The sequence below is a fragment of the Atta cephalotes genome (genome assembly GCF_000143395.1).
Source record: "Atta cephalotes unplaced genomic scaffold scaffold00055, whole genome shotgun sequence".
Taxonomy (NCBI): domain Eukaryota; kingdom Metazoa; phylum Arthropoda; class Insecta; order Hymenoptera; family Formicidae; genus Atta; species Atta cephalotes.
The window spans coordinates 785,630-809,159 of record NW_012130119.1 but is presented as its reverse complement, the minus strand read 5'-3'; the positions used below and the strand labels follow the sequence as shown (position 1 = coordinate 809,159).

Genomic DNA, 23,530 nt, shown 5'->3' with positions numbered 1-23,530 from the left:
CACGCGGATTCGCGTGTTTGCATGTTTGTTATTTCTCGATTTTTATTTATGGCACTCAAGAGTGTAGTTATCGCGTATAAATAAGCAAAACTTACGACCCTATTCTTCGTTCCTTTTTTTTCTAGAGAAAAATTTTCTTTTTTTATAGAGAAAGATATCAAGATTGAGAAAATTATAGCGAGAAGCAGACTAAAATTCTCAAGTTATGAAAAAAAAATCAATATATTCTATTAAAAAATGTAATAAAATGTATATATAATATTATATATAATATTATAATATTAAATATTAATTGTAATATAATAGGCAATCGAAACGAATTAAATAATAATATATATTCTGTAATGTATCTTTCTTATTATCAATAATATGCTAATCAATCTCTTATATTCAAGATGTCCTACGACATACAAAAAAATAAATTTCTCCATTTTGAAAACAATGTCGAGAATCAGTTCACTTATGACTTTTTTGATATTTAAAATAAATATCACAAATCTTCTACTTCTCTCAATTTGCAATATCCTTGGCATATTTGATTATTTCGAGATCGATGTTTTCTTGATTAAAAAAAAATAATTCGATGTAAATTTTAATAGTATGTCTTTTAGATATCGTTGGTTTACATTTTTTATAATCTAAAATTTAAAATAACTCAGATCAAAATAAAGAATCGGAAACTTTTATCTTCATTAATGATCTGGATTAATCTTTACAGTTACATTCAACTAAAAAAGTTTTGCCAATATATTTTCATTTTATTCCATTTTAATTGATTCAATCGCGAGAGAAATTATCAGAATGAAGAGAAGTTAAATAAAGTTTTATTTGTTCGCCACAAATCTTAAGTTACAGAAAATTGTTTAATTTCAATCGTTGAAATCACGTGAAAATTATTAAAATCTATCTCGAATCTACTTTTTTTTCATTAAGAAAATATCGATCTCGAAATTATCAAAGAATATACCAAGGATATTGCAATTTGAGAGAAATAAAAGATTTGTGATATTTATTTTAAACGTCAAAAAATCATTAGTGATCCTCGACATCGTTTTCAAAATGGAGAAGTTTATTTTTTGCATGTTATGCGAGATATCTTGAATACAAGGGATACTTGATTAGTACGTTGATAATGAGAACAGTTCGCGGGAATACCATCCAGTCCGAAAGCATAAATTTTCGTACGAATATAATTCCATCAGAAAGTAATTTGGCGAGTATTTAAGAGAGATAGAGATGGTGGGAACGCGAGGGATGTGGATCGCCAAGAGAAATCGAAAAAAAGAAAGTCTCTAGATAACGATAGGGCCCACCCTTCAATTATCCCAACGTGCGTTTTTATGGTAGCTGGTTTGGCTTACACCATTAGCAACCCGATATCGATGAGACCCATCGGGAAGACCCTTCCTTGCCATCGGCCTCATTGATGATTTGTTTTCGTTCGTGCAACTTTAAACGCCTTAAAATACTCGAGCCTAACCCACGCCGCACGCATTTACGAGATCTTCTCGATTTCTATGATCGATTCGGCTTTTAACCCTTAATAATACCAATATATAAAAAAAATACATATTTTATATATATATATATATATATATATATATATATACATATATATATATTTTTATTGTAACCAGCCTCCAAAATATTGCGATCTCTCAGTATAATAGTACTAAATGGAGTGTGCGACGAAACCGTTTCTTTAACCTTCATCTTGACGGACTAAAAAAAGAGAAGTAAACGATACATGTATATCACTCTTTCTACTATTATTCTATTAGTCGAATTTTATGTTATGTAAAAAGAAGAACATATTATTTCAAGTCAGTGACTGTATTACCTATAATGTTAATGCTGCATACATAAACAATGGTTAAATTTTGTAATATAAAATTAATAAATGTGATTTGTTCATGTAAAAATTTATTGTAAAAATAAATACTACAAACACACACACACACACACACACACACACACACAAATGTATCAACTCATTCGTAAGTAGAATCGATGAAGCGCCTTACTTTATAATTCCTGATTACATATTTGATATTATCTATATCCTTCCTTCTTTTTTTAAATCTATCAAAATGATGTCGATTCTATACTTCTTCCAATATTATATATTGATGTCATCATTAACAATAAATAAAATGCACAACACATAAAATTCAAATATAAACATAGAGAACTATGTTTTACACGTAAAAATTTGTCACTGTATCGTAACTTTTAATTCGTCTTTCCCACACGAAGTTTTCCTCTGGTATAAATTGCAGAAATAAAATCAGGATCAATTCAAACTTGTGACTATGTTTTTGCAGTAAACTTTACGATTCCGGAGTTTGTAAAGCCACGCTCTCATGAATACGAAGCGCCGGGTACGTGTACGCATATTGTATTTGCGAATGTCCTCGGGGGGGCAGCTTCAGAAGTTTGCGCTTAATCACGAAATGGACTCGGATTGGAAATGGCAAACTCACTCTCTCCGAGTTTAGTTAGCGACACTCGCCACGCTTTGAAGTTCGACAAGTCCCATCCTCTGATTCTCCTCCCTCGATCGCGCTTATTAGCGAGAATGGCTCGACCACGCTGTACGTACATCTCGAGACATCTCGTAATAGTTGCCGGTGCTTATCGCAAGCTAGGGCATTAAGGTAGTATAAACGTCAATGAGCTCTTTGATTTCCGAGAACGTTTTGCGTCTCACGCTGGAATTTATGCGGCATTTACTCGTGTCGAGTTGCTCTAATGTGATTAGCTTTTATTAGCTTCATCCGTGCAGAAATATGAGATGTTTAAAAGCAGCGGAAATTCCGGAACTTAGTTTGAAATCTAGAACTGCATGTCCCTATATATCAGAATTCATTTCACTTTTTGAATCTATCTCTTCTAATTACATTTTTATTTTTTGACATGGCATATTCGTAGTGAGTTTAATTTCGCACGATGTTTTTCCTCCCCTTAGGATAATATTAAAAAATAAATGTCATTCTAAGATTTTAAAAATATAAACATTTTGCAATTATAAATTACATATAATTTATGATTAACAAAAATTAGGATATGGAAATTATTTACATAAAATGAGTATATTTTTTGAGTTTCACGTTTTAAATCTGGCTGACATTAATGAAAAAAAATCGATAAATAAAACAAAATAGAATTTCGGTAATTTATTCTCTCTTCATTTATTTTAATACAGAAAAATACAGTTTCTATTCTTCGGTTTTGTTAGAATCATCATGGATTTTTATTTTCACGAAAGAGATGTCAACCAGAAAATTGTTTCGTGACGAGTTAGACAAATTAAGTCATGATTAAATTACTTGCGCGTGACTAAAAATATCAATTAAGGACATTAAGATAACAAATAAAGAATTGTAATTGTGTAATCAAATGTTGCATTACTTTGTTTCTTACGTCTTTTCATGTTTCTAGTTTTACGCTCTGCAAAATGTAGTTTAATACAAGACAAAAATATTTAAAAAATTAATATTAAAAATAATATTAAAAAAAAGTTCATCAATTTCTTGATTTTTTCTATACTCGCCAGTAATCTCATCGATTACCTTACATTTCAATGTAGCTCTATCGAAATTCGTTGCGTTTGTCGAATCACGTTCGTGGGGCCGCGGAAAAACTCGGTCATCACGGATAATAGGATGCCGTGCACTTTACGTGTCATAATAGAACGGGTACCAGATAACAGATGGCACGTGACTCACGCGTGCATCACTCCGATGATTCGTAAATAAATTAGTCACTATATCTCGGATCTCGCGATAACACATTATTTATGATCGTCTCGTGACGGTGCATTCTTAGAAACGTGCAGGGACGCTTAAATTTAATAAAGTATCGATATCAGGCAAATCCCATTTTAATATTTTCGGAACGTTTATACTTTGTTACATTGTAAAATAAATTTGTTATACATACGAATAATTAATGTCAGCTTGTATTAACTTAATTTGATATTTTTGCTAATTTTGTTTTTGATGTACAAATAACACAGATACATCAAAATTTTTGATTCGGAGATTAGATCATGTATTCTTACATGTATTTTGATATTCTGAATCAAATCCGATGTTCAAATTGTTCCATTACGTCATAATTTTTTTTATTGAAGAAAAACAGCTCAATTTTTTTAGTTTTTATTTTTAAACTATCAGATTGCATATTAACTTTATATTGTATATTACGTTAAACTTACTTTCTCTCTTTTATTATATCTCAGCTTGTATATTAAAAACTAGACTATAAATTCCAGATTCTAAAAATATTGCAGGAAAATTGAGTTACTTTTTATTGATAAAAAAATTTGGATTCGTTTTCAGAGCGTTAAAATACATGAAAATACATGACTCCCTGTTTAAATTAAACATTAAATTTTATTTTCGTATGTCTGTGTAAAAAATATAATTATACAAATACATTCTAAAAATAGTATTATGAAGTTATTGTTAGTAGATATTCATGGAAAGCTAAGTTATGGACTTTCTACAATAAGCTGTTATCAAAGTTTTAAATCTTAAATCACAAGAAATTAAGTTAATTACAGTCGAATGTGAGAAGAATAATCGATTGGTTAAAATTTCTTACGGGTTAAGACTTAAAAACTTAAACAATGGCTTGTATAGAAAGTCCAATAAACGTGTTGATATATATTTTATTATCATCAGAAACATGCTTTTTTATCCTCGAGACTAAAATGTCGTGATATATTATATTTATTGTTAATATGTTTAAGTATCAGAATCGACAAAAAGCATCGCCAACATTTCTATCCTATTTGCAGACAGGACTGACCACTCAGCTGTGCTTAATGCAATACAGGGGATCGAATAGGAGCATCGCGGAAGTACTCAGGTAGAATAAGTGGACTTGTGACTGACCAACGTTGCGACGCGTGTCATGATCCCGATCGTATTTGATGAGATCTCGGATCAACGACTTACAAATGAACGCCCTTCGTAGATTTAACAACACTTTAGAATTGATCAAAGATCAATCATTTCAAGAATTGAAAATATTTCAAGAAAATTAATTTAAAAATAATTAATTAATTAACAAAAAATCGAATACTATTTATCTCTCAAAGCAATTAAAATATTCTGGGCAAATAATTGTCTAATACACAAAAAAAAAAGATTTACTAAATCTTAATATTTCTTTGAATAGTACTAAGTAAACATTAACTTACAGTAAACAAATATTTACTCAATAAAAACGATAGCTAAAATAAATTAATGGTTTTTAAATCAAATAAATATATGTTTACATTTAGTATTGTTAGGTCATAGTAACAATCATAACAAATGGTTGGGACCCAGAATAATGGGATGACAGGGGCAATAATTAATAAAAACAGTCCAAATCCGTTTATATACTTTATATAGTATTTGATACACTGTAAACACAAGATCCGAGCAATACAATTTTGTTTGACAATATTTGATAATATTTTGTATTAATTACATTAACTTATACGTAGAAATCAACAGACACGATCGACTTCTATACATATAAGTTAATGTGATTAATATTATCAAACAAAATTGTATTGCTCGACTTCTTCATCTTTAATTGACCCTGGTTCTCAGTGAGATTCACTTAGTCAAAAAAGATTGTAAAGCACAATTGAATGTAGGAGAAAGAAAGAAAAAAGTGACGGATCAGTAGGCATGGATTCACACTTGATCGTGTTTGTCAAGTACTGTTCCCACATAGGAACATTTCATGCTTCTGGGCTGCGAATTGCATACTCTCGAACGGCTCGTTCACTTACACATAATATTTAATTAACGCTCTCCCAAACAATGGGCTTTCTACAATAAGCTGTTACCTAAGTTTTAAGTCTTAAATAATAAGAAATTAACCATAGTCGAATGATCGAGAAGAATAATCGATTATGATTGATCAATTTCTTACGGATTAAGATTTAAAACTTAGATAATGGCTTATTGTATAGAAAGTCGAATAAATATGTTGATATCTGATATTTTAAAAGATTTATTATCGTCAAATGTATGATCGTTAGTATGTTTAAGTATCAGCATCGACAAAAAGCATCGCAAATATTTCTATCCTTATTCGCAGGCAGAGCTGATCGCTCGGCTGTGCTTAATGTAATACAGGGGATCGGATAGGAGCATCACGAGAGTATTCAGGTAGAATAAGTGGACTTGTGGCTGACCAATGTTGAACCGCACTTGCGACGCGTGTCATAGTCATGAATCCCGATCGTATTTGATGAGATCTTGGATCAGCGATTTATAGATGAACGCCTTAGATTTAACAAGACTTTAGGACTGATCAAAAATCAATCATTTTTCAAGAATTGAAAATATTTCAAGAAAATTAATTTGAAAATAATTAATTAATTAATTATCAAAAAATCGAATATATTATTTATCTCTCAAAGCAATTAAGATATTCTAGGCAAATAATTGTCTAATGCACAAAAAAAAAGATTTACTAAATCTTAGTACATATTTCTTTGAATAGTACTAAGTAAACATTAACTTACAGTAAACAAATATTTACTCAATAAAAACGATAGCTAAAATAAATTAATAGTTTTTGTGTCAAATGTGTTTACATTTCGTAAATATTTGTTTAGAACAAATATTTACTAAAATTTAGTATTTTTTCCAGCAAAAAAGCACTATTTCATTAATAAAAATGATTCGAAACCTTTTAAACCTTTTGACTATTAATGAACCATTAATCAAAATTATCAATTCTGAACCGATGTAATCCTCTTTCACGTTTCACATAAACGGATTAATTGATATCTGGGCGTGGTAACACCTGGTTTGCCGATCGATACCGAGGACCTTCCGGTAGCTGCACGTATATTTTCACCCTCCCTGCGTACGCTCCTTTATACTTCCGGAAAGAGCAACCGACTAATTCGGATCGGCTAACACTTTTTTTTCCACTGAAATCAAAGACATCGCCGCTCTTGCGTCGCACACGAGGAACGATCCAGAAAATCCAATATAAAACCAATATCGGAAGTGACGAGCCGCGAATACCTCCACCTTCTCACTAGTCGATCTCCCTCTTGCTTTTCGTACATCTTCTCCAGTTCGCGAAAGTAATTTTCTTATGGGTGTCTGGAATTTCGTTTAGTGTGGCTCTCTGAACGAATGGGCAATGATTGATGCAAGGACTAGGATTTAAAGGAGAAGAGTCAATAAGAAATTTTGTTTTCACTTAGGATTTCCAAAAAACAATTTTTTTGTATCACATATAATATACAATAAATAATTATTAGGAATGTCCAAAATAATCATTAGGTGAGAAAAAAAATTCGATCTTTTGACATTCTTAATGATGACAATAAAAAAATTGTTTTTTGAAAATTCTGAATAGATAAAAAACGGTCTTCTTGATCTACCTCCTAAACTCGCATCCTTGAATTTAAGTTAAATGCTTTAGTTATTTAGCTGTTATTCTTTTAGTTTAATGAAAAAGTAATAGTTTAATGAAAAAGTAGTTTCTATGGAAATTTAAACTTTCCATAGAAATAACAATACATATATTAATTTTTTGTCATGTTTAAAATTAATATTTTCCTTCAAAAATATAATACTCCTTCTTCCTTTAAATATTTTCTCTTGATTCTCTTTATTCTAAAGATGCATTCAGGGAGACGTTATTAGTGCCATTTGTATTCTATTCTTATTTTACGTCTAATAAATAACGAAGATAGAATGACAAAAGTAGCGCTAATAGCATCTCCCCAAACACACAATTATTAAACACAATTATTAAGCAAGTATATGTGATGTATTAGTGCTACTAAACTATTTAGCTCTTTTAAGTGATCGACACGTTCGATTCAATTATCGGCATCGTTGGGTCGAGAATAAATGCCTAAAACACTGATTCACCTGGCGTACGCACTCTGCATGCAAAGCTATTGAAGAATAAAAAAGATAAAGTGTCTTTGTACAAAGACACAGTGTATACATCATGTCAATCAAATTTTAAGTGTTTATTCTCGACGCAGCGATGTCGATAATTGAATCGAATTGTCGATCGCGCGTGTTTTTCAGTGCAGTCGTTTAGATAAACAACCATTTGCCTCGATAATGAAATAGCTTGATGGAAATGATGGCTATAGAAACACGTAGGTACATAGCTACGTGGGCGCGATGAAATGCTCGCGTAATATGTGAGTGCTAGTTTAATACCGGAGTGACGAGATCCTATTGCCTTTAAGAGCGACGAGTTGCGAGAAATACTCCACCTTATTGAATGATCCATAGTTGATGGCGGGGTTCACCACAATTTCTTTCGACGACACCTGCGACGCGCGATTTATTTATTAGAACGTTATAGGATCGATGTGACATTATGAGATGTTAAAATTAAAATTCATGGAGCATTAATTCAATGATGATTCAATATTGGTTATTACATTTTTAAAATAGTACTGAAATGTAATATTTTTCGAATAATCTTTTAGAATGAGTACATTTTAAAAATATCTCGAAAATGCTTTCAGAATATTTTAGAAAGAAATTTTTTTCTTTAATTCTTCGCTCCGTATATTTAAATGTTGTAAATATTTATTTAAAAATCTTACTTCTATATTATAGTTTCATCTGTACTTATTATAAGTCATGAATATTATAATTGAATAAATTTCTTTCGATTAAATTTTTATTTTAATACATTTTAATAATTTTACTTAATTAATTTGCGTTGCACTAAAAAAAGGTTGTACATATAATCTATTAACAATATAATCAAGTAAACGAGTATATAAAATATAAATTTACCTTATTATTATAAAAATAAATAGCATCAAATAAAAATTTATTAAAAAAAAAGAGGAAAATAAACATTGATACAATTTTTTTCAACACTAAAAATAACATTTAAAATGTGCGATTCATTCTATGTCCACACACAAGGTAATCAATATCGCGAATGTCTGTATCCTTTTTATAAATTCGTGGGATTTTTCGCGGCTGAAGTTTTCCTTAAGGGAAGCCACGTACAAGGAAAGTTTTCCGGGAAAAGCGCCTACTGAAGTTTCCGCAGGCGATTTTCACCGAGTCAGAGTATTTCCTCCCGACATTTCCACCAGCCAGCACTGCACGTGTCGGACGCTTTTCTTCCGGCACTAACGCCGATCGCATTCTCGGCCAAGTTCTTGCCCTAATAGAATTCATTATCCCGACTCGCCAACATATTTAGGGCTCTTCTCCCTCTGGCACTAGTAGTTCAAAGTTCGCGTAGTATCCGGATAAATTATAACCGGGTTTTCTTCCACCCTTCTAATTATCTTCATAACGACCATAATACGTGGCTTCTAGCTCGAAGTCGTAAAAAATTGATAAATAATATTACGATATAAAAGAAATTTAATAATAATCCTAATAAATGTACCCTATTTTGAAAATAACGTGACGTATTTTTCAAAATGTAGCTAATAAAATTCTCCTTGCTATTGTTAACTTATTTTTCATTACAAAGAAAATTATTATGTAAGAGAAGAAAAGCATTACAACGTTCTAGCATATGGTTTTTACAAACATTACGAAATAAATATCATGATATTATGATTTCGTAATATCATGGTAGAAGGAATAAAAGAATTATTAAATCTATTAAAATCGGGTAACATTTTCTTGTTGACAATAGCGTTGTTCCCGTATGATAAATAATTTCACAGGCGAATAAATAATGTACGAGTAAACGGAAGATCGGTGTATAAATAGGGAACGTGCCAAAACGCGCGATATCTCATTGAAATGCGCCGTCGAGCAAAAGTGATATATTTCACAAGTAAATTTGCATCTATTCCCATCCTGCGGCGAGCAGGTGAGACTTTCGCGGCCGCTTCTTTTCGTTATCCACGCCAATCCCCGCATCCGTCACCTCGAAGGCACGGCTGATCCTCGGCCGCGCGTTGGAAAATGTAAATCAAACCGAGGCCGAATACGAGGCACAACCCTCGTCGCGCGTTGCCTCGGGGCGAAAAGTATGTAAATGACACGGCACGGCGCGTCAGATACGATCTCGTTACCAGCGCGACAGACGCGAGCTCGGAAGGGAGCTGAAAGGGAAAATTTATTGCGCGACCGGATCAACGTGGAGCGTCCGCTTGAACGCATGCGGTCTCCGAGTCTCGACGTCTCAGGTAAAACGGCCGCGAATATGCTCGCGATCGAGCTCCTTGGAACGGAATGCAAATCTCGAATCTCCCTCCGATTTACTCCCGCGAGATCAAAATCGCGAATCGTTTCTCGAGAGATTGCAACGTGTAATTCTCACGCCTTGAGATCGAACGTCTATTTGCTTTTTTATATCTTCTGCTGCATGAAAAGAACAATTTTGCTGAAGTTGTCTGTAAATGTAGCTAGATGCAGATTTGAAAATGGTTTGTTGAATCATCAAAATATTGGATGTTTTCCAATAACGTATACAGGTAACACAGTGTAACACAAAGTGTTTCAACTATAACACAGTGTTACACTGCTCGAATAAAAAGCTAAGTACGAGCATATAAAATATGTCAATGTTAACAACTTTTCAAACAGTTATGTATTTATAAAAGTTTGATAGTACTTACTTATTTTGCAATAAAACCTTCAAAAATCGTCATTTCTGAAAAAATTATAACTTAAGTTTAAATAAAAATCATAAATCTACACTGAAAAAAAATATCAATTTTGATAAATATTTAATTGAATACTGCCAACTAAATATTTATTAAATATAAAAATATATTTATTTGATACAAGAAATGTTAATTTGATTTAACAATCATTTTTTTTATTGAACAAATATTTATTTACTGTAAGTAAATGTTTGGCAGTATTGAACTAAATATTTATTAAAATTAACTATATTTTTTTCTCAGTGTATTATTGATACTCTAAATATAATTATAAGAATAGAATGGAAGACTGCAATGCATTCTGGTGTTACACTATGAAACTAAACTGCCAACAAGTACTTTACACAGTGAAACACAGTGTAATATCTTTGTGTCCTAACTGGAAAACAGCCATTATAGGATGCTCGAGCTTAATAAATAATACTGCAAAAAGTTTTGACATTTACAACAGCTTAGGCATCTACATAATTAACTGTCTTTCTTAATTAAATGAAAAACAGTGAATTTCATTTTTTTCTACTCTTCTAGATACTAATGATACTTAATAATATATGAAAATAATAATGATACTTAATAATAACGGTTAATATTGTTTTAAAAATTTATAATTCTACATACAGTAAAAAATATAGAGTAGAATGAGAATTCAGTATAAAAATGGTACGTACAAAAATCAGGATGAATAAATACTTTTAAGCGATAGTATTTTAACAAAATTGTTCTTTCCATATATCATTTCGATATAATTTAATTTATTGCGATTATACCGGTATAATTTTTTTTATAAGAAGAAACTTTTTTTGACGTTTCCATTATTTAAATAAAATAAAAAAATCAAACTCGATATATTCTGTGTACTAAAAAATTGAAGTTGTAATGTATGTTGAAAGATGACAAAACGGTGACGGTAAATGCAATTGCATTACCGCAACTATGATTTATTTGCCGGCGTACTAGGCATACATAATATGCAGGACCATAAATTTTGAAGACACAATTGGTACCGGCAATCGCGTCGAAATGTTAACGAAAATTTATACATTCCATGCGTGACGCCATTTTCACTGTAACATCGCAGAAATTCATGACGGTACGATCTCATAATTTCGCGCACGAACGCGCTGTAAATTTTGCGAATACAATGCAATTTCTTCCGAATTCACGTCGAATATTAAGAAATAAGACAAATTAGAAAGAATAAAGATATAAATGTCACATTTTTTTGTACTTTAAAGATCATATTTTCCTAAAAAAAAAAAAGGTATGAGCGTATGTATACAATGATAAAAGTTTGGTGGATTTTATCTCTAACAGAAAAATACATCCTACGAGCTAGTTTGTTTTAAAAATATACCAATCTTTCTCGCAATGTTAAATTTTTGAAAATAAAAAAAAGTTTTTTTAAGAAGGAAAAATAAAGTATCTCTTCTGATTTTGTTATTCAAATCTTAAACATATCGCGATCCCATTTTTTTTTCTCGTGATATTCAGTATTATGTCGCATCGTGTCTGCCGTAAAATGACAAGAAAGCTAATTCTTTCCAGATCTTATCGACCATGGCGAATCCTTGCTCGTATCTCGCTTTGCCGTACAGCAAATAAAAGATCGTAGCTTGATCGCGGAGCTTTGTTGATAAGGGATGAACAAAGCGGTGACTTACCGCGGCAGGACATGGCGAACTGTCCCTGGAGAGACTGCCGAGAGTCACCAATAAACGACGCGGGGCCCCCAACACCGAGTCTCGCCATCCCTCTGCAAAGAAGCAAGAAACAATTGCATTATACATCGATGGACGTTTTTCATCTCAGCGTGCAATGTGCCATCTGTTTCTCGTAGGAGTCGACTAGAATTCGACTGCCATACAACAAAACAGCAAATTATTAGCGACGTAAAACGCATTTTTAACTCTTTCACAGATTTTATACAATAAAATAGAAAAGAATTCCACGTTACATATTTCTATATACTTCTATATTTTATTATATTATACTTTGTATTTATGCATTGCAGTTATAGTAAAATTTTATTTAGGAATATCAGACGAGATCTTTTTCTGCGTATTTTTTTTTCTGCTAAAGATCGAAGAAATGCAGCGTATCTTTCCATGGTTGGTCTTAATCATTTATTATCATCGAGCAATAACGCGTAAATGAAACACGGTCACGTAACTGAGAAGTCTTGAATTAAGGACAGTCGGGTCTCCGAATCGTAATACCGCCGTCTAAATCCGGTTTCAGCACCACCCTTAATACAAACGAAGACAAGCGATCTGTCATCGAGCTGTTTAATGAAAGTCGCGCCTACAACTTAGGGCCGTTCGGCTTAAGACGTAAACGGAGAAGATGGAGAAATGGAGAGAGATAGAAGAAGGAAGAGAGAGAGAGAGAGAGAAAGAGAGAGGAACTAAGGTGAAAGTCGAACGCTTAATCTAGCAATATGAAACTTCCCTGCGGGCTTAACCCGTAGTCTACCCTCTGATAACCACATTATTCCATAAACATGTAGTAAATGTGGGTAAGACGGCCATCTTTAAAATGCAAAAAATATACTTTAATCTTTGTTATCTTTAATAATGTTATATTGATATATCTTTTTTATATGGCGGAGAATACACTTAGTATACATTAACGTTATTTGTGAACGTTATTTGTCGAGTTTAACATGTACATTTTCTTGAATTTAACTCCATTATTTTAGTTAAATTAACGCTGATATTGAGTATGTTTTAATAGCAATCTGAAATGAATAGAAATGATTAAAAATAATTCAAATTGGATATAATCGAGGGGTCGACCACTACTAAAAAATGTACAGTGATTGTTAATTATGCAGGCAATACAACACACTTTATTGTTAGCATTGCTATTGTTAGTATTGTTTTCCTATGTATTGCCACCTATTGTGCATAATATTGCCAAGTATTGTTGATATATTACTATGTGCTGTTAATACATTATTAGAACTGCTTGTTTTATTATTGTACTACTACAATATATTTCTAAAGGAACGTATATTAATTGTACCGTAGTGGTTGACCCCTCGGGTATAATTTGACATTATAAATTCTACACTGTAACAATCGTAGTCGCAAAAATAAAAGTTATTTTTACTCCAGTTCTTATTAATGAAAGCAGAAGTTGCGAAATAAAACAAGGAGTACTCCGAACTTATCGTTCATTCATTCAGAATGATAAACACCTTTTTGCCCCCGAAAAAATCCTACGGGCGAATGCACATACTTCGTTCCGTAATAATAATAAAGTTACAGCCCAACCTCGGTTCGGAGGAGAACAAGATACGGCTGGTGCGCGGCCACTAACCGGCCGCTGGATTAATAAATCTCAATTACGCGAGTTAATGCAGAGGGTAATTCTCTCCCCTAGACCTCGCCGTGGTTGCCGGATACGAGGGTGAAGGCATTTCTATCGCGCATTGTTCCCGAGACAATGATGCCGATGATTCCGCCGCGCTTGTAAATTCGCCATCGCGTTCTTGAAACTTGTATCCGCTGCGGAGGCCTGTTGTTATTAACCCTCCCGCAAAGACAATCAAAGTATCAATAATGGAGGACCAGAAATTTAATAAAGAAAAATATAATAAGTGTTATTATGCAAAATGCTGGATAATATTTCCTACTAACGCCTTATGAAGAAACTTTTTTTTGATAGTACTGACAATAATGACACAATTTTTATCAATTATTAAAAGAGATTTTCACGAAATGTACAATTGAAAGATAAATTGGAAATAAATCTCAAGGTCTTAATCCATTAACGTAAAATTTATTTTTAAATTTGAAAAATGTAGTAATTTTTTATCTTAAAATATTTTTTAAACAATTTTAAGATTAAGTATTAAAAATTAATGTATTAATTTAACATCAAATTGTTTTTGTTTTGCTATGCAAAAACTCATGAACCTACTCTTTATTTTCGTTATTATTAAGTTTGAGAAATTTAAAAGAAATTAAATTTCAAATTATATTTTATGTTAATTTATTCTTTGCTCTTCTGTTTCCGTTTTATATGGTGGTATCTCACACAATACGCGCCATAAATCAAAAGCAGTGCTCGTGAGACGACGAAAATTCGTAGCACATTCAGATTAGAACTAGAGGAAAACATCTTCCTCTCTTGTCGAGTCAAAGTAAAGCTCTGTTCTTCAAGTCAGGATCTGAAGTCTCGAGGGATTAAGACGTCGCGTAGCGAGCGGGTCAGCCAGCCAGCCAACCAGACAGTCGTTGAATACAAATACGCCTCTCGTTTGCACGTCGAATTAAACCGAAATAAATCATAAATATTAAACGAGGCTTTCAGTCGCGGGATTACGAGGGCTTGGGGCGCCGTTTCCCCCTGATCGTCGAACCCCGATGGGCGGAAATTGCGCGCAGTGCGCCCTTTCCTCGTCCCCTTCGTGTCTTGGGACAGCTCGAGAATCTCAATGACAATGGACTCAGTGCTCGACCGAGATATGCCTTGCGTATCATCATGGTGGCCACCAGAGAAGATCTCGCTGGTCTTCCATGCGGTGCAAGACCAGAGCACTTCACTCGATCTTCCTGAAGATTTTGGTTGACCAAATTGGACAAGAGGTAGTCCGTTCTCTTGTCGACATTTTGACTACCTAAACTGATTTTGCTTTTAACATAGAGTTTAACAAATCTAATAAGTATTATTTTAATACCTTTATTTTTTAAATATTTTTGTATAATTTATATTCTTTCTTTAATATCTTAAATATAAAGCAAAATCATTTTTATAAAATGATAATTCACACGGAAAGAATGGCTCTGCTAAAAAATTTTAAAAAAAGATATTTTAGCAAAATTGTACTTTCCAAGCACAAATGAATGAAATTTGAAAATTTTGTATGCGTCAAATATGAGCTACATGATAGTGTTAATGCACGTACTATAATAAGCATGCAGGTATCACGCATTTCTTTGCTAATAGTATAATTTGTCATTAATAAAAAATGTATTATATACATTATAACGATATAATACAGAAAATAAGAAATAGGTTTTTATTTAATTTGAAGACCTTTTCTTAAGCAACCAAGAAGCATTAAAATTCTCGGTCTAAAACTCTCTAAGTCTTAATAAGAAAAACTTGTGGTTTTCTTTCAATTTTAAATTATCTTGGTTTTAATGGAATTATATTTTTTTTAGATTTAAATAGAAAGACATACAAAGTCAAGATTATTCCTCTACAACTTGGGATTTTTCCATACGATTTTATTAACAATGAATTTGAGCTCGTTTATATTGGAGTTCAAATTCTAAAAGGATTCAACCATAAGGAAAGTTGAAGAAGTCGTTTTATTGAAATGCTGGAGTTTCTGATCTCGTTTCGCCGTGAGCTACATAACTTCTGTAAGTGGATTAAACCTCGTAGTAAAGGTACAACGAGATTATCATACCATATCCTTTTATTTTATTCGCGAGGCGATATAAATATTACGCTTGTATTTACTTTATATTTACTTCATTAAATGAAAGTATGTTTAAATTCCGTAAAGAAATCTGGAATTTGTCAATCATTAAAAGTATATATTTGAATACTAGACTTTTCCAGAAAAGCATAGTCCAGGAAAAACTCTAGAATGCTTTCAAAAAATTATAAATTATATTTGAAGTTAAGAAGTCGAATTTATAAATCATACTACAAGTTATATTTCTCAACCTAATTGCCATTTCCTTCCTTCCTCATCTGTCGACAGTAAAGTGTGTAAATTGTCCTAAAGTGCATGAAGATGTAAACTCCAACTTTCTCCTTCGTATTTCCTCGGAAGTTAGGAAAGTTGTACGACTGCGGCCAAAGGAAAATCGATGGTCGTCGTTTCGGCCGAATCCTCATTCCAATCCCGCAGGAACGAAATGGCTTGATTAACTGACGACGCGTCGTTACTGCGGCCACCCTGCCGGTCCGCTATTACCCTGTAGGGGGTGGACCAGGCTTAAGGGGTGCCCTAGGCAAGAAGAAGACGGAAAGGAACGGCGTCCACACGCCCTTTATCCACCATGATCACGTTCGTGGTTTTTTTCTTCTGTTCGATAAAGAGTCTTTCACCGCCAGTATGCATGTCTAATCGACGCCATTTAAAGATCGTACAAAGAAGATGCAATCGTTTCATCCCTTTTCTCTCGAATATCAACCGCATCCTTCAATAATTTAACTGCAACAGTTAGGGACAGCGAGGAATTTTTACGGCGTTAGAACGAGAAACTTTTACGATCGCTGAACCAATCCAAGACTTTTCGAACCGTTTTATTTGTCCGTTCGTTTAATACATTAAAATACCAGTATTCAGTACAATCAGTATTAAAATCAAATAAAATCTCAGTTTAGATACTAACTGATCAGAAAAGCCAAGCCACAGTATAGGATTCGTCTGTTTCAAATGTTAACAATTGTCTCAGTGATCACGTGCTTTAACTGCTTTTATCAACACTTGCAAACGCTTTTATCAACACTGTTTGTGATCGAGTTTGTTGAACGATAAAATTGTTGAGTGTCTATCCAGCAATCGGATCAAATTTGAAATTTAAACCGGATCAACTTCAAACTAAAAATTCAACTCGACAATTTTATTGAATTTAAATTGCTACATGAAAAGAACGATTTTACTGAAGTATTTAAAAAATTGGCTAAATCTAAAAATAATTTTATTAGATTATCAAAATAATTATGTAGAACGTTCAAGTAATAAGTAATACTGCAAAAAGTTTTAACATTCTAATAACTTTGAACGTTTTTTTTCTTTCTACATAATTATTTTAATAGCTCATAAATTATTTTCAGATCTGTATCTAACTAAATTTTTATTTGGATTATATATGATTTTTTTTCAAACAAAATTAATGAAATGGGAATAATGTTCTTCATGATGTTCTTGATAAAATATGTAGATATCAGATTTTTTCTAACAATATAATATTTTTACGTTATTTAAAATGTCAAATATAAGAAAGACTTTATCTTATATACATCGACATTTTATATTTTTAGAAAAAAATCTAATATCTATTTTATCAAGAAAATCATGACTACTCCCATTTCATTAATTCTGTTTGGCCATAAAAAAGATCATATATTTTTTTAATCAAGAGTTGGACTAAAATCCATCCATTAAAATAGTTTTTCTTGATAGCAAGGTTGCCCTTTTCCTTTCGTACGAATAAACTCAGCCAGTCGACCGGCATATGGGGCTAGCGCTAATGCCGTTTTATGGGTAGCTTGATACCCATAACGCAACATGGTACCCTGACGATGGTACCAGCTCGCGTGCAAACGGGAAGACCAAACGAGGGCGGAAAGATCTCATCGACGTCATCGTCGTCGTCGTAGAGAAACGTTGTGTCGAATGATGTGTTGCGTGCGACATTTTACTTTATTCATAAGGCGGATGGTCTGCTTTTACGGGCACTCTTGATGACTGTGCAGCTAAAGTCGTAGTGCGATATCAGATGTTCCTCGGAAACATATTCGGAGACACGTCGTTCCTTTCGAGAGAGTCATTAATCCCCGCAGGAAACAGAGGGAGTTTGAGAGGGATGTGGCGCAGTGCGCCACTCGTATATCACTTGCGGTTACTTCTTAATCTTAAATTCATACTTTCATTTTGCAAATTTGCAAATAATAGTTTCAATATTTAACACATAAACAAATGAATTAATTAATTTATTCATTGTCAGAGCAGTAAGCAAAAATTTTTGCATCTTTCATTTCAATCAATAGGATAAATTTATAAAAATTTTTAGCCTTCCGAAAAAAATTAATATAACGTTGAATGAGTTCTCTTCTTCATATTTAATATAACTCAAGTAGCAAAGTGACATTTATTGATATTAAAAACATCATTAAGACATCATTTGATATACTTAAGAAATTATTAATACATAATTATTAATACATAAATCTGATCTCCCACTAATTACATCGAAAAAGTAGTTTCAAATTAATTGAAACTGATATTTTAACTGACTTTCTAATGAATTATAAATAATTTATTAAAGCAATAAATAGGTTTTTAAAGCAATTAATACGAATCTAATTTTTTTTCTGTATCTTTTTTAGCAATTTTATAAACAAATACTTGAATAAACTAACTTCTAATAACTTCTTGTTCGCTTGCTGATACATAATATATATTATATCTTTCAATTAATGTGTTGTTAATGAATTGCTCAAGTTTTTTTTAAAAAAGCAATTAATGCGTATTTAAGTTTTTCTATGCCTTTTTAAAATAATTTTACATACAAAATGCTTATGAATAATTTCTTGTTCGTTCACCGACTTCTTACGGCTCGCTCGTAATATTGCGTGTTTCGTCATTCGAATCGACTCTGTAACCCGTTTCGTAATTCCTGATGCCGATTGCGCACAGCGAGAGATCTCCGTTGCATCGTCATTACTTTCAAGACCAGTGGCAGTTCGAGACGGAAATTAGCGCGCGTTGCGAAACTTTGACGAGTTATTAGAAATTCGCGGCTTTCCGATAATAGTCAGTAAATACGCGATATTTGTCGGGAATGCAAAATGTTTATTTAGGTTGCAGGTAAATTATCGAATCATGCTCGAGTAACGTCGACCTCCTTTAACTGCCGGCAAATGTTGCATAAAGACTCGACTAACAGTGACTATAATTTCATAGTTCGTTACGTATCAAAGGATATTATTTAAATTCCTCCAGGTGGATATGATTTAAAATGTATTTAATTTATTTTAACTCTTCCTTCTCAATAAAGAGCAGGAAATATGTATATATAATTTAGCCTTTATTGTTTTTGACATTTTACAATTAAAAGTAAAATAATCAATACAAGAACTCTTATAACAATAGAAATAATAGACAGGGCACGTGAGAGTTAGTCATAAATTCTCAAAAAAGATATAAAAAAGATATAAAAAAGATATAAAATATACTGTAATGAAACTTTAAAATTAATTAACGAGTTTGTAAAATGAAAATTTGTAAATATAATAATGCGATGTGAATATTATTCAAATATTAATATCAAGAGATAAAAAAAAAGAGTTAATTTAGAGAAACAAAGTTCTTAACATCCTCGTGCCGGTCATAAATCTTGCGACTTTATCACCTTCCTTTAAGTTCAACCATTTAATAATCTAGAAAAAAAGCAGTAATACCTGCTCTATCTCGTTCCTTTCTTCTTTTGATCACAACGCCAAAGCGACGTGAGACAAAGACAGACTCATAGGAGTCTTTTTCTCAAAATTCAAAGGAACAGCAATCACACGTGTCTCGCCGTTAAAGAAGGCAAACGGGGTGAAAAAGAAAGCCGAGAGGGAGGGATGGGAACAAGGGTATAAAACGAGGCTTAGAGACCGAAGCGGAAAGGAGAGCCCAAGTGAGATTTTCAGACAAAGGCTGGGTTCGAGTGGTTGCTCGCGGCATTGTTGCCCTTTACCCTCCCGCAACTATACGAAGGGGTTGCCGCCCCTCGCGCGAATAGCACAGGAAACACTTTGCCGCACGAACCGGAAGTGTGGTCGTTTGGCGCTTCCCGAGCGATTCGCGCCGCGAGCGCACTTCCTGGTTATTTCTGCCGCTAGTTTAGCGAGCGATTCCCCTAATTCGACCGAATTACCGACCATTCCGGGAAATGACGCGTCCATTTTTCGAGAAACATTCAATAATTCTTTTTTACTATTTACGTAGAATATTATTGTAATAGATCAAGTATAACAAATAATAAATAATTTATAGTCAATATATCATTTGTTAATATATCATATATAGCTTTTCTTTGATTAATTTGAATCAAGAGATTATATTTCTTTCAAGCATTGAATATTTCAATGTTGTTTTGCAACTTATTGTTTTAAAAAATTAAGGATATTAATTAGCAGCAGGCAATTTACATTTTTGAGGAATCAAAGAAAAAAAAAATAAGTTAGATCTGTAGTTATATCAAATCCTTCAATTTTATTCAAGATGTCACTTATAACTTTTAAGGATCATTGTTTGAAATTTTATTATACTTTTATGTCAAGAGTCTTCAATTGTTAAGAGAAATTTTTTATTTATAAAAGTTTAACCGTATCTTTCTTTGATACAACTCTGGCACTTCTTCGAAGAGCTCTAGAGTTTTTACGTTCCGAGGAAGATTCTGATGATTTAAAACAATAGAGACAAAAATAGGAAAATGGTGTGTTGTATTAATTACATAAAGCATATCTATAATGTTTAACCAAAACAACAATTTTAAAGTCAGAAAGCGTTTGCAGTTACTTGCAATTTAAAATGTGTTATTCACGATACTAGTTGACTTATATGTATTACGAATGGATAAGACGAGTGCAGGATTGCATGTTATTTGACTCAACCGTGTCGCGCGTGATCGAGAAGCACGCATCGTCGGACGTGATGCTACTTTGAGAAACTTTAATACGCCATTACGATCTGTGCATGAAGTCATGCGCTATTTTATTCGGTCGTAAACGCGGTTTCAGCTTTCTCAAGTGAAGAAGCACGCGGTTGTACATACGTTCAGCTCTACTTCGAGGTAACGTAATACCGACGGACACCGAGATGCGAAATGATTGGTACATCTGTCTTACAGGAGAAACCTAGTACGTAAATTTGCGTAGAACGTAAATTTTACGATAGACGTAAATTTTAGATAAGAATAAAGTATGCAAGAATAATTAAACATAAATATCTACGGTGTCTAAAATTTCTCTACAAACTTGTGTTGAAATGCTAATTTCTTTAAAAAAGGCTAAACAAATCAGCATTTTTCTTATCGCTTCAATGAATGTGTGTATCTTAAATATTTAAAAAATTAAATTTCTTCTACATCTTCCGTTGAATCGAATATCTCTCTCATTACATAATTTTTTATAAAAATCTCTTAGCTATAAAACTTTAAGACGTCAGCTATAATGCATTAAGACTGATAATTTATATATAATTTTGTAAATATATTGCAAAATCATTCTCTTCACACATGAGTGAAAAATATCGTATTCTTAATCGAAATACGAACCATCAAGGCGATTCTTCGTGCCTGATAATATTTCTTGTGAATTTATACAATTTCTAATTCAAGGAAACTGTGCGCTAATTATTTATCGATCTTGAAACACAATTTTAAACCAAAGAGTAATAATATCACAAATTAAATTGACAAACAATTTAATATTATTGATGCAAATACGGGTCTTAGAAAGCTGTTAATATTACTAATAAGCATGGATTTTAGAAAGTTGTTAATACTGCTAATAACTATCTTAATATTTTCTTGAAATTTAGGGATGAGAAATAAATCAGGTATTTTCGCAATACATAATATAAACTATAATATAAAAAAAATTAAAAAATTATGTGACATATGAGGAACAATCTATCTTCTTGGTTTTAATTTTTATAAAATACATCTTCTGATAAAAAGATTGTCGTAGGGTCGATCGAAAGACAATCGGGCGATTTGATCGCTCCTTGCGGCAAAGACAATACCCTCTCCACCAGATCCAGCAAGATATTCGCATCGGAAACGACAGCAGAGGGGGTAGTCGACCGGCTCATTCTTCTCAGGCGATGTACCAATTTCTTTTCTCCTCTGTCTTGCAACCACTACCTTGCCGTCCGGCCTCGAGACACGATCTCATTTTATCTCCTCGACCCCTTACACGATCCACGTTTGTTACGGAGCCTCTCACCCCGTCCTCCTCGGTCCGTCTATAGAGGGTTAGTTGGCCTCGGGGCGACCAACGGTAGATAGAGCACGCGAGCCGTGGCGAAGGGGATACTTGGACGGGTCGTGTATACGAGGATCGGGGAGAGCAGCGTCCATCTCCTTCACCCCCGCTGTTCATCCCCACGTCGAATTTTTGTGAACTTTAGATTGGCATGTCAAGCGCACTATTTCAGAGACTCGCTTTGAACATGGCGACAAACGAGATTGGCGAATGTATCGTGAAAGGGAATATGAAGAATGGTATCAGCTCAAAATCAAATAATTATCTTAATAAATTATTTTAGCTGGATATTGCCTATCCTAATTAATTTTAAACTTTTAACTATTTAAAAATAAAAAAGAAAAACAAAGTGTTAATTGACTTATTATTTTGTTCGGGTTTATTTTGATTTATTTTTCTTATATCTGAAAATTGTAATAATTCCGTAGATATAATTATAAATACTTCAAGTTCATTATATTTTAAGTTTTATTGTTGAATTTCATTGTAGGTTGATAAAGTGCATAGAAAGTAATTAAATTAAGAGTGCAGAACTATAATTTATAAATATAATTATATATCATCTTAGGAAGGATTTATAAATATAATTATATATCATCTTATTTTCTGTGGTATATTTTTGGTATTTATTTTTTCGTGATTCTTGATCAATATTAAACTATTTCCGGTACCGAAAAGAAAGGGGAGGAGCTCACATGAAACACTAAATGTAAGGTACGCATGCGATCTAAGACAGCAACTATTTTTTCTCGCATGCAATATTCTACCTTGTTAAACGCGTATTCCTGTTCAATTGAACATTCCTGCATACATCATTTATATCTTACAGTACTATTTTACACAAATAAATTCCAAGTAAGCTTTTGTAAGGTGAGCTAAAATTGAATGAATATGTACATATATTTCAAAAGTTTAATATTACGGGAATTCAAAGAGGAGTGTAAAGAAAATTCAAAGAAACTTCTTTTCAGAGAGAGAAGCGCAGGTGCACATAGTCTAAATCCCCTTCAGCTTTTCAGCATACACATCTATCAACACGATGGCGCAAACTTTCAACTACAATTCCGTTAACTTTTGAATTTCTTCTTCCCCTCTCTGTCTCTAAAAATTTTCTAGATAAAACGTGTCTTATATATATATATATATATATATATA

The 23,530-nt window shown here is 32.6% G+C and overlaps 1 protein-coding gene across 1 annotated transcript in view; it reads right to left on the bottom strand.

Annotated features, from left to right (window-relative positions):
- Positions 1 to 23,530, bottom strand: part of LOC105623295 (choline O-acetyltransferase) — a 93,886-nt gene that overhangs the window by 51,678 nt on the left and 18,678 nt on the right. Inside the window, 1 exon segment of the mRNA XM_012204693.1 lies at positions 12,310 to 12,401. Within this exon segment, the coding sequence (XP_012060083.1) occupies positions 12,310 to 12,401 (92 nt within the window).